Here is a 13,433-nt window from a genome sequence, read left to right on the forward strand (position 1 = left end):
GGTTGTTTTTTTTCACGGTGGGTCTTTTAGTAGAACATTCTCCCCTGAGCACCACAGTCTCTTGTGGCTGAAAGTGATGCTGTGAGCCTCCTGCCTTCATACGACAGTATTCTAGTTCTCTCTGAAAAGCGTCCTCCGCCTATGCCACTGAGGCACTTGTTTTGCAGGTTGCACCTTTTCAGCAGTTTAGAAGTAGAGGTGAGGCGTCGTCATCGGCATCTCACCGCAATGAGCCCCTCCACCGGCTGCTGAAGAAATGATTCATTAGAGCATTGTACTTTCTGTCCGGTCTCTGTGCTTTTATGTCCTGTTTTATTTTAAAATGACATACCTTGAGTGTCTGCCGGGTATTTTACTTCCTGTCATTGTGTGTGTGGGTGGGTTGGTTTCACTTTCTCCCCATCTCACTTGCCTTCCTTGCGTGTTACGTCTCTGCGTCGCCCCTCACTCCTTGAGTTTGTCTGTTCCGTTTCCTCGTGTTACCTTGTCGTTTCTGACTGGTTGCCTGTTCATGTTTTTCGAGTTTCCCGAGATTTGTTTGCTGCCTACCTGAACTCCACAGCCCCCTTTTTTTTTAGTTTCGAAAAGGAATCACATTTACTACATTTCTGCCTGGTGTCCAGACTACTGCAGAGTTTTCCAGCCCCCTAAAACAGAGGCCCTTTGGAATGCTCGGGTGGTGTTTGGGCACTGGACCAGCAGAAATGGATTCTTGAAGGTTTGCCAACTTCTGCCTTGGCTTTTTGTACCCAGCTGTTGATTTTGGCAAACTAAAAATAAAAATTGTCTTGTGGGTGATGACAGTCTTAATGTCCAAATACTAAAACTCTGGATTGAATCTAACTTGCCAAGATCGTCAGTGTGTGGACATGCAGTTATGGTAACCCAGAATGCATCAGGCTCACAACATGGCCTTATCCATCCATTATCTATAGTGGGGGAGCTGGAGCCAATCCCAGTCGACATTGCTGGCAACCAGAAGCTGAGGGGGATGTCTTGATAAGTGGCTTCAAACACTCGACCTCCGGCATGGGAGACGGATGCGCCATCAGTGAGGCTCAAACCCTGTTGACCACCGTTACACATGCTCAACAGAACAAACCATGCAAGGATTAAATCCCCCTTCCAAATATTGTACAGTGATTGGAGACATTCTGAAAAGCCTTGCATTGATCAAGGCTAATGGAACCAGGATCATTTGGTAAATGAGCCCCAATGTCATCTATTGTCTGATGAACGCGAGCGCTGACAGTGGGTGGTCCATTTCAGATTTTGTCATTCTATCGCACCGTATACTGTTCGCGTTACAGCGCTTACCTGGGGTCATCCCTATGTTCCCTCAGCCCTATGTTCCCTCATTTCTATGAAATTTCCCGCCGTCAAAAGTAGGCCCTATGTTCCCTCAGCCATATGTTCCCTCAAGGATTTCCCCCCAAATTAGGCCCTGTTTTCTCTCAGCCCTATGCTCCATCATTTCTTTTAAATTTCCCCGCATCAAAATGAGGCCCTATATCAGGGTTAGGGTGAGGGTGAGGGAACATCTATGGGCTTCAGCAGAAAGGGGAGATTCTCAGGTTGCAGGCTGGGTTTCCCCCGAAAGAGTCCAACTGTGACATCACAGTGGGAGAGAAATCTGAACCAGTTGTTCTGAGCCAGGCTGTAGGGATTAGCAAACTCACATTTATATGCACAAACTCTGAAAAGTGATTTTTGCACAAGACGTCACCTTTAAGTGCTTCCATATTTGTTGATTTGCTTCAGATTGAATGGCAGTGGGAGAATTAAATGCAGACCCCCAGGTTTATTTTGACAGACAAAAAAGTTTTGTGCAAAACTTGGGTTGCTTGGATTTCCGTGCGCTTTTATTCTGAAGGATCCGAATCGGAAGTGCTGTTGTAGCTGCGTCGAACGCGGACGGGACATCTCGCAACAGTTAGCGGGTGCAGGGTGGGAAGGTAAACAACTGTCCGGTTACGCGTTTTGACAGGTGAGGGAAGCGACACGGTGGACGCACACAGTGCACACACACACACACACACACACACACACACACACACACACACAAAACCCCGTTCAATTATTTCACGTGGAAAATCAAAGAGCGACGTTTGGCGGCTCGCGGACACCCCTTTGCTAGCTAAAGCTAAGCTAGCGCCTGTGGACGGGAAACGGCGTGGACAAAACACACACACACACACACACACACGTTACCAAGACGACGCCCTCCGCGAGGTTTAGCAGTAACTCTTGCGCGTGTTGAGAAAAACGTGTGTTCACTGACGCCAGCTGACTGAAGTCCACTCCGAGTCAGACTATGCAGCAAACGGAGAGATCTGCTGTCTCTGCCCCTCACATCGCAAGCCTGTGGTCCCCACAGATGTCCCATGTGTCTCGGTAAACACCAATATGCAACTGTATTTAGCTCACGCGCATGTGCAAGCCCCCTGCATTTTAGTGCTGTGTCAAAGTTAAAAAAAACTTCACCCGTGGGTTATTGACTATTGATTATCAAATGATCCAAAATGAATATATGAACAGCAAAGCCAAAGATTGATATTTTCACTAAGACCTATTCTCAGCGGTAACGTTAACATGCACGCAGTGGTCACTTGTCGTGAGCGCTACAGTCAGGGGCAGCGTACGGTGTAAGATGCCTAGTTTATGGATATCGGCTTATTATTACAACGCTTATGTAAAGGAGATGTTAAAAGTTGATATGGTAACGTGCACGATCAAAAGTAGACGGCCCCCCTCGGGCCCCTTTAACCGGCAGCGTACTGGCCCCCGGAAGACCCCTAATAAGTCAGGGGCCCCCCGATGGTGTGTGTGCATCCCGAAGAGAGACCTTACCAGCACAATGTTTTCCTTCACGTAGGCCTGAGTAGAGTAAGACTCTCCTTGACATTTTTTTCGTGTGGTTGACCGCTCAGCAACAGAAGGATGGGGGTGAGCGCTGGGGGGCGAGGCCGAAGGCGGCGACTGCGTAGCTGTGACATCACATTTATACGGAAGTCCTCGAGCCTCGTAGCAAAACCAAAAAAAGTAGCTGCTGAATGCAGGCTGTGTATTTGTCTGTGGATTGACTGTTTTCACACTTTTATGGTACTTATAAAGCCCCTAGACCTTATTTAGTATGAAAAAAGCCAAGAGATCTCGATTTTGACAATATGGGGACCTTTACAGCTTTCGGGCCAGGCCTACTTATTTCATTCTTTTTGAAAGTGACTAGTTAAAAAAACACAGGCGCTGCAGTAAGTGAGTGGGGACCAGAGGCTTCTCTGTGGCAGCTACGGTGCTATGGTCCACTGTTAGCCTGCATGCAAAGTCGTTATGGATCATGGGTAAATTTTAGTGTCTACCAATATTTTCCATGCGAGGCCTTTAGGGGAGATTTGTAAATTCAAGAACAGGGAAAAAAAACGGCATTACACTCTGGTCAGAGTTTCTGCATGCACACTGGTCACACGCTGCGCCACGCACCACCTCAACACAATTCTTATTTGATCAAAACTAAATCAGTTGTTAAACTTCATGTTCAAATGGTGGATCATTGACGGGAGTTTTGTCCGTGCAGCCATGGCGACCGACTCCTCCCTCCTCAACTCTGAGCTGGAGTTACAGCAGCAGGAGGAGCTGTATCAACAGCTGCTGTTACAGGTAATATTGTTTTAAAGTGAATTGGCTGACGGAACAACTGACGGAAGTTTTCCCACATTGACAGCCGTCATTGTCCTTTGAAAACTGTAGTGAATTGAGTGTGTATACACATTTGATTCTTTTTATAAAGGTTGCAATATTTTTTCTTCTTCCTTTAAAAGTGATGTGCCCTTGCTTTAGAGGAATAGTTTGACATTTTAGGAAATACGTTTGTTTGCTTTCTTGCCAGTAGCTGGATGGGACGATTAACTCTTCTGTCTAGCCTTTTATCTCAGCTTAACTTTAAAACTGGAAATGGAGAAACGGTTATTCTGTCTCTGTCTAACAATAAATAGCTGGGACCAGTAACCTCCTAGAGTCAAGAAATAGTATGGGCACATAACCTTGTAAGTGTTTTTAAATTTTTAAATTTTTAGTAATTAAATAAATAAGGTATAATGGACGGATCCGCACTTGCTGTTTCCCACTGTTATCAGGCTTTATGCTAAGCTAAGCAAACTGGCTCTTGCTTCATATTTACGATAATGACTCATCTCACGATTTGCAAAAAAAGCAAACAAGTGCATTTCCCAAAAAGTTGAACCATTCCTTTAAGGGGAAAACTACTATTAATACTCTCATTTATCTTCTCTAAAAGTATTTGCATTGCTGAAGAAGTTGAAATGCTGTCCAATGTTTAGAAAAGCCAGCTGTATTTTTGTGTTGTTTGGAACAAGTTGTCTTTCAGCTTTGTTACATATAATAAATGTAGCGCAATTGTACGTACTCCATGCCAACGGAGATGTTGTCATATAGTTATGTTTGAACTCCTCTCAAAATATTTTTAGACTTTTGATCATTAACATAGGTTGATTAAGGCCATGAAAATCCCCTTAAATAACATTAAATGCAGCTAGAGACCTTTTTTGTTCTGCGACTGAAAGTATGGTCAAACCTTTTCATACAGTCTTTTCTCTAGTTAGTCCTCCCAGCACTGTCACATCATAACAACACTAGTGTGCATTTCTTTTGTGTTTGTGTTAGTTTGTCTTGATATTTTCTTTCCTTTTTCTCTTTTATACCTCATGCTCTGTATCTATGATGTTCAAGCATTTCATTCTGCAACAGTTTTTCTTTTGGAGGAACTGAAAATATTTAAAACTACCGGTTATCTTTTTAGACAATGGGAAATAAGCAAACGGAAAATCCAGAATCAAAAGTAATCCGACCACAACCTGGTAAGTGTCTCCACAATGTGAGAATGTTGTTTGAAATCACACACACACACACACACACACACACACACTGATGGAGCAGAGCCTTACATGGGCGACAGGGCGTGACTATTGTCTTCTCTCTTTCCTCTTGCTCTCTTCATCTCCCAGGCATGTGTGTGAAGACCGTCTCAGAGCCAGACAAGCAGAAAGTGTTTGTCAACATTTGTCAGTCCAACTCTGTCCCACATCCCCCAGAACTCTCAAGAGAGGAGCTCTTGGAGCTGCTCCAATCTGAGGATCCCAGTGGCTACAGAGTTCCCATGACCCTCGGCGAGCCACACACAGAAGTGGACAACAGTATGTAACTAAAGCCAAAGATAATATGTTTTCATTGGCAGGCAGATTGGTTGTCCTCGCTGTGAAATCAGACACAAGTTGAGCCAGGCACTTAGATCTCGTCCTCTTAAATAACCAATCAAGTTACCGGTTAGCGCCTGTTGTTCCGGTGTGTGTTGGGTGACCCAGGTGGGCAAGAATGTTTGCCACAATTTCTTATTTAAAAACATGCAAAACCAAAGTGATAGCTTTTACACAGACCATTCTTTTTGTTTTTCCAATAAGAATTTTTTTTTTTGGCATATCATCATCACGAGGATGTTTACTTGTCTTTGCAGCTGTAGAAAGCTAAGACAGGGATTTCTTATGGACATTGTGTGATCTTCCTGTGACTGTTTTTTCCAAGAATTACGTCAGACATGGGGCTTACTGAGAAAAACTAAAAGTTGGGAAATTAATTATTCTGTATCTCAGGATTAGTAATGATACTTCCACAACCAAACTGTGGATCCACACGCACAAACACACACTTTACAGATGGATTCTTGATGGCAGTTTTTTTTTCTGAATAGAAAGACTGGACATGGTAATTTGTGTTATTTTAGCTGCAAACATTCAGTATCTCAGCACTTTTGTAATCAGGAAATGTTTTTTTTACAACCATCACCTTTCAGGTTTATATTGAGAAGGAGTAACCATTTTGATTTATTGCTTTAATCAGTATTGAAGGACATCCACAGTGTTTATATTTGTTGGGTCCCACATTTTAATTTACAGTGTGATAAGTTTGATTGACCTGGTTACCCATTTTCATCACCGTGTGCCAGAAGCTTACAGACCTTTATGACTATTTTCCTGTTTTAAAACTTCTTTAACACACAGTTCATCATTCAATAACTACCTTTTGTTCTTGAAAAATGTATTTGGTAGATAGTTCATTTCTCTCTCTGTGTGTGTTTCAGGCTCTCAGGGTTGCACAGCTTATGATGTGGTCATCAACCAGGATTTCTTCCAGAGATGCCAGGTGTGTGTGTGCGTGCGTGCGTGCGTGTTTCTTTTTTCATTCATATAACAGTTTCATTTTGCTATTGGAGATAAGAGGAAAGAGTAGAAATGCTGTACACTGCAGTACTTGCTTGGGATTATTAACGTTAAGTTTAGAGGTTGATATATTTTAGTACACGTCTGTATAATTTTTTGTATCACACCTGCCTCAGTCATATTTGAAAGCCAGAATTTTATTTATCCTCTCACAAACTGAAGAAACTCATTGAATTTGAACTGGCTCAATGTCCAGTATATTCAAAGGGGATCTGTGATGTTATTGACGTATTATGTAGCCGAGCCGAATGTAAGTGATCTGTTAAAGATAAAAAGTGACATAAAGCTTCTAAATGCCAAACATTTTCTGTTCGGCCTGTCTTTGGAACCGCCACGACTACGGTAGCAGTCACACGTCTTCACACGTATAATATGTAACAATATGAAATGTATATACATAATAAATTTGCCTCTGTGTGTGTGTGTGTGTGTGTGTTTTAGGAGGATCCCTTGTTCCAGCAGTTTTTTATCCTGGTGTCTGTGGAGGGTCTGGAGAACAAATACAACCTAGAGCTAAGTAGAGGTAAGTGTGTGTGTTGGTGCGGGTGTCTGTGTGTAATTGTACTCATACTTGTACTTTTGTACTATACTATATCTTTGTGAGGACCATCAGTATAGACCATAGACTGTATATAAAAAATGGTGACCAGGTCTGGAAAGTGAAGACAATGCAGAAGTGCCTGAAGCCTATATTCTCTGGAACGACCAGCAGAGGGTGACTCACTGGTTGCAAAAACAAGTCAGTTTCTATAGAAGTCAATCAGAAACCGACTCAATCTCTAGTTTCAACTCTTCTTCAATACAGCATGGTGTTAATTTTGTAAATGATGGTCTCATTTAGAGTAAGAGAGATGAGAAATCACTGTACACATTGGGGCATGGATACTGTGTGATCGACAGCTGGTACCGTCCAATGGGTGCAGGTCGAAGGTGTAGGTGGACGTGCAAATTAACCCCAAGATGGTGGGGTGAGAGAGAGAGAGAGAGAGACACAGAGAGGTTAACCTGTATTCATATGAAAAGCAGGTGTTGAGCTTCTTTCCTGTCTTCCTGCAGACTGGAAGGTTCTGAAGAACAGGAAGTTCTTGGGATCCGTTAGTGAGCAGAACATCCGAACGAAGAGCAGGCCGGTTATCCAAGAGCTGCAGCCCCAGTACGTCCCTGTGAACGGACAGAGAGTGGAGCCTGGTGCAGGGCTCATCTTTTGACCCGTGTCTTCCCTTTAAGCATTTATAAACAACATATAAACATGGAATAGATGGTTCATTTAATGTATCTGACAACAACTCCTACTCCTCCCGTGGCACCCACAAGTATGAACATCTAATGATAATAATTACATCAAAGGAAAACACAATTGTAATTGTGCGAGATGTGTTCATCGGAGAAGTAATATATGCTGACAATTAATTTACTTTAATAAAAAATAGTTTATTCAATGTTTATATCCTGCTCATAGATGTGAAGAATCTGTCAGGAGGACACTGAACTTTTCAAATATGAATAGAGGTCTCTGCCCTTTAGTGCCTTTGTGCTTTGTTAGGCATAAATCAAACAGCCACCCACTTGCACAGGACATTCTTAGCAGTCTGATGCAACTGATTAAATCAGACATGACAGGAATGAAAAGGTCTGCTTCTGCCCCTATAACCTGCCTGTACTCCCCTTATTAGTTTGCATTGATTTGCCATTTAGCGTTGGAATTTCCTTCAGTGTTTATTAAAGACAGGGTCTGAAACATGTATATTTAGCTAATATTATGGTGAGTGTAAGACTTGTGGGTTTATAAGTTGTATCAGATGCTAAAATCTCCCCCTCTCTGTCCCTCTTCTTCCAGAGGAAGCTCCGCCGCAGTAGCCAAAAAGTAAATATCTTCTAATCTGTTTTTGTCTGGCTCACACATTTGATTTATCTTCTCTCATTATCTGTCTTTACTTTGCTGCTTTTTATCTCTTCCTTGTACTCGTTTCACCCATTATTTTGTCCGCATTCCTCATGTTTGTCTTCCGTTCCACTCCCTGGCGGTGTCCTTCACTTTCTCCAGACCAGAGTTCACTTTGCTTGTGGAGCCGCCTGCTGGTGACCCTGAGTATCTGATTGCTGAAATAAAGCTTCCTGGGGTGGTGAGACATGCACACAGACACACACACACACACACTACATAAAACACTCTTGAATCATCCCTTGTCTTCTCGTCTACCCTGTATTAAACAATAAGACATGCAACTACATGTCCAGTGTTCTGGAATTTTAAGTTTCATAGTTTGGGAGTTATTTAATAATTCTGACTCATTTTTCAATTGTGTGTGACATACAAAGTTGCCTTGAGGACATAAGATCATAACGTTGGACGTGGACTGATATCAATATAATGTCATTGTGCGAAAAAGTTGTCTTCGCCTTTGGTCTGAACACACCTTAACACTTTGACTGCGAAGCAACTTCAAGGACATGCCGCACGCTGAACATCTGAGTTGACTATCAGTCACCAAGGCTGTCGGTGTAAAGGTAGATACACACAGTTCTCTGCAGTAAGAGAAGATAAGATAATAAGCCTCCATTTAATTATATTACAATAAATACAACGAAATTGCGAATGCCCCTCCCGGCGGTGCTTCAAGAAACTATATCGCACACATCCGTATATGATATAAAACACGGGCGCACACACACACACACACACACACACACACAGTCAACCACATTCCACGTCATACACCAACCTTCAAGACAAGGGCAGATAAGGTTGTGATAAATAATAAATATATTATTATATATAAATTTCAACTGCAGCACATCATCAGTTATTGTAAGTATATGTACTAAAGACTGTATTGATATGAACATTGCAGCATTCATCTAACCGCTGCTGTTTTTCTATAGTAAGCTGTTAAAGCATCAAAGTTTTAAGTCAGAACAGGATTTTTAATTCCATTTCTGTCCACAATACTTCACTTTAGTACCGAGACAAACTTGCCTTACATTGCAGTGCAAGAAGAGTAATACTCTTTACTTCCATGTGGTCTGAATGGACCATCAGCTGCTGAGGATGCTGAGAATAAAATACATGATTCAGCTGAGAAGATGCTGAATCATGTATTTTATTTAACAGGCTCTCTCCTTTTAAAAACAAACCAATTGAAAACATTAGGATCTCAGCTGGTTTTCGGTGTCAACCAGTTTTGGCATGCACTGTAACTCCTTCTAGATCACAAGAGTTAGTGAGAGTTGAAATTGTGTTCGACAAAATCCAAAAATGAGAAGCCTGCTTTTCTGTACTTGTGTGTGAAATCCAAGACCAGCAGAAAATGAGTTAAATTCAGAGTTAGTTCTGTTTACAGGTGCTGTGTCATAAGTAATGTAAATCTCTATCAGTATTCATTTTCACATATTAGTTCCCCTACTGACTTTATCACTAACTTCATTTCTTATCACTCTAAGGTAACATTTCAGAATAATGATATGATGCTGATAGTGGCATGTGTAGAAGCCCATGTAGCTGTCATTCAGTTCAGACAGGGCTTCACATAGTCAACACGCTGCATTGATCTGTGTAAATATGTAATTAGAGAGGCTGCATGTCATATATTTGTGTGTGGGCACGCAGCCATCATCTCGCTCTCTGGTTCTGGATGTCGGAGAAGACCGACTTGTGTTGACCGCCCGGCCGTCGCTGTTCCACCTCGACATCTTCCACCCATTCCTTGTCGATCAGGTCAACAGCATGGCACAGTACAACAAGAGCACCGAGGTACGAAACACACACACACATACACACACAAATGCATTAAGTATATACTGCGCACAAACAGTCACAGACAATGAGAACGATAAAGCAGTGTACAGTGACACCTAGATGAAATGAAACAAATTCAAACATTATGATTTGTAGTTGTAGTACATACAATGTGGCATAACACACTAGACTACTAAACAAGCTACAGCATGACAAAAACAAACACACACACCCTTGTGTAATATAGCACCAACGAACCGCAAACACCACCGACAAAAATGATAAACATAACACTTAAACATAACACAAAATAACACTAATCTACTACAACAAAGTGTGCACACTTGCATTTTGTCTCCTTACACACTGTACACTTTGTTTCTGTTTTCCTTTCACAGATCCTCACAGTCACTATGCCTGTGGTGTCTTCCTGACACTGGAGAGGTTATGTCCAGTTATTTATTCATTTTTGGGGGGTTAAAGCTCCAGTGTGTAATTATTTTACTTTTCTGGCGGCATCTGGTGGTACAGTTGCAAACCGCAGTTTCCAACAGGGGACACTTTCTGGTGACCCCGGAAGTCGGTGTAGTGATTTGGTGGAACCGGAGCACAGCACAACAAGATTTAGCAAACATGGCGATTTACATGGAGGTCGGGTCCATCTCATGTAACTATATATATATTGGTTCTTTGTTGCAGGTGAATATACCTATATGAACAGACAATTATGACAACATATTCAATTTCTTCTACATATTACACACTGTAGCTTTAAAAAAAAAAAAAAATGATGTACTAATAAAATACTTTTTTTTTTCGAGGCACATCTCTGTTTCTTTGATTTGATTCATGACTTGGTTCACCACAACTCAGAGCAGATTTTAAAAAAGCAGCAGCTCCTCGAGTTTGTAGAACATTTCTCCTCCTTTGGTGCAAATTCAGATTTAAAAAGAAAAAGATAAAAAACAGAAAAGCAAATGAAGCCAAGTAACATCTGCCGTTCTTGGGAGGTGGGTTGTCAGTAGGGTTTTGAAGATGGACAGCTCAGGTGTTCCACAACAAACTTTTTTGTTTCAATTCAACACATTTTCCCATTAAAGATCTAATTATATATTTTTCTACAGCATACTTCTCCCTCTTCTGCGGTGGTTAGCTGGTCACTGAGCAGTTCTACAGAGGCTCTGCTCGAGCTCAGTGATACTGTTTCTGTTGAGGTGGAGGCACACACACACACACACACACACGTTCTTCTCCCTATTCCACACCCACATTTTTCACCAGCTTCAGCCGTCAGCAGCCTGCTGCTTGACACAGAGTCATCAGAGGTACAGTAAACCAACTGTAACTAAACCAACAGCTTCCATAGACGAGGCTGATTTAGTTTTTTCCCCTTTAAACGTTTTTGACATTTGATCAGTTTTTCATCCTTGCAATTCAAAGCCCCAAACCCATTAACACCTTAGTAAGTAGAGTTTTTGTGTAGAAATAATATTGTTTTGGTTTGTTTCAATCGAGACACTAGTGTGACTCACTCTCGGCCTCTTGCTTTTCTTGGCTTTCATCAGGTTCATTTCGCTGATGGAGACTATACGATAGTAGGTGGACTTTGAGTGGAGTTCTATTTTGTCGAAGAAACGTGCTCTTTGGAGTCACAGCAGATGAAACAAGAAAAACAAAAGTCCTTCTTGTTAACACAGTGTGGTACTTGTTAAATGTTGCCACTCACACTTACTGGAATGTTCCCCTCCTCAGTAATTTATCGCTGACCACAGCGGTGCAGTACGTACGTAAGGGGCAACATTTTCATTCCGTCGTAAGGCCTCCGTGGAGCTCTTTTCTGCGAACTGGAAATCTCTCCTTTCATGGAAAAGACAAATGAGTGAAGCAGTCACTTCTATTCTGGATCTGCTCTGGTCATCCCTCTGTCTGCTGCCGCCCCCCCCCCCCCCCCCTCCCCGTCCATCTCTCGCTTCCTGCTGTTGCATGAGCATCCACAGTTTGGCTCGGTGTGGCTCCGCTCTCACGTTTCTCCACCCGCCGTTGTGTGGAGAGGCGGGTGTGTCCAGAGGTAAAAAAATGGCAAACATTTTTCCAACAGAGGATGTGGACAATTGTCTGTTTACCCATTGACAGTGACTGGCATGTCTGTCTCCTTATATTACAAGTAAAAACAAATGATTTAATTTATTTGGAAAAAGCGCCGGGAGCATCGTAAAAAATTAAGTTATTATTATTATGTAGTCACAATCATCCAATCAGTGAGTTTAATAAGAATATGGAACTTCATAGATCCAATCATTAAAGCTGCACTATTCTTTTATTTTTCTCATCTTAACAGTTAGTCCAGTGACCATGTGTGATGTGAACTGTCACTCAGTGACGAACACATAGAGTTATTAGTTCAATCTGCAGCTCTCTTCAGCTCTCAGCTCAGTGATTTAGTGGCGACCAAAACTGAACCAAAAGGAGTGTGATTGTTTGACTGACAGTCATCAAGCGGCCGGAAGCCCAATGAATGCTGATGTTGCTGTGTCTCTGCTGAAAGCTGAAAGTTGCTGTGTTGAAAGTCTTTGCTGATAATCTTTACAAAAAGTTTATCTTTTTACATCTTGTTCTGTTGCCCCCAAGCGGCTCTAAAAAAAAATATTTTAAGTAAAACTAAATCACATTTTAAAGGAACAGTTCAACATTTTTGGAAATACACATATGATATCTCGTCCCTGTACCATAAATATGAAGCGACCACCAGCAGCACAATGAGTGGAAACCCGGGAAACAGCCTTGCTCCGTCCAAAGTTGAGAAAATCTGTCTGCCAGCACATCTGAAGATCAATCATCAACACATTCAATTTCATGTGCGTAATCCATACAACTAAAAAATTAAAACATTAAAACAGCTGTATTTTGTTACTTTTGGTTATTTGATGAGCAAAACACTCTGATGCATTTTAATGAATATGAAGCCGCAGCCAGTTAGCTTAGGTCAGCACGGCTGAGAGCAGGAGGAAACTCATAGGCCGAAGGCCAAAACACACTGAGTCTCACCTGCTAAAGCTCACGGTCGGCTTAAAAGCCGCGACTTGGACTACTTAAAGCGGCAGTCCTTCTCTGCCAGCTCTGGCTCACTGCATGTGTCAAACCCTCCCTCTTCATTCTGTCATCCCCCTCTCCACCTGCCCTGTGGCAACCCCCATTTGTTCAGTGAGGTCATGCCTCTGTTCTCCCTAATCCTTGCGAGGTGCTCATCTTTCTGCCTCTCCTTAATCCGCCTGCATGCGCGGCGGCACACACACACACACACACACACACACATTTGTGCACTTGAACTCACTGTTATTCTTGTATGTATACTCGGACTCTAAGTAATTCTCACAGCATGCATACACACATAGTCATTCAGCACACAC

General features: G+C 42.2%; 1 protein-coding gene across 1 annotated transcript; it reads left to right on the forward strand.

The window, feature by feature from the left end:
- Window positions 1–1,873: 1,873 nt before the first annotated feature.
- On the forward strand, window positions 1,874–10,852 carry pih1d1 (PIH1 domain containing 1). The gene is made up of 11 exons (XM_035614269.2): window positions 1,874–1,987; window positions 3,575–3,657; window positions 4,817–4,874; window positions 5,022–5,210; window positions 6,152–6,213; window positions 6,732–6,813; window positions 7,347–7,443; window positions 8,128–8,154; window positions 8,335–8,413; window positions 9,898–10,041; window positions 10,425–10,852. Exons 2-11 carry the CDS (start codon window positions 3,577–3,579, stop codon window positions 10,458–10,460), a joined length of 855 nt encoding a protein of 284 aa, XP_035470162.1. The 5' UTR covers window positions 1,874–1,987; window positions 3,575–3,576; the 3' UTR covers window positions 10,461–10,852.
- The last annotated feature ends 2,581 nt before the right edge of the window (window positions 10,853–13,433 follow it).

The sequence above is a fragment of the Scophthalmus maximus genome, chromosome 17, assembly GCF_022379125.1.
Source record: "Scophthalmus maximus strain ysfricsl-2021 chromosome 17, ASM2237912v1, whole genome shotgun sequence".
NCBI lineage: Eukaryota > Metazoa > Chordata > Actinopteri > Pleuronectiformes > Scophthalmidae > Scophthalmus > Scophthalmus maximus.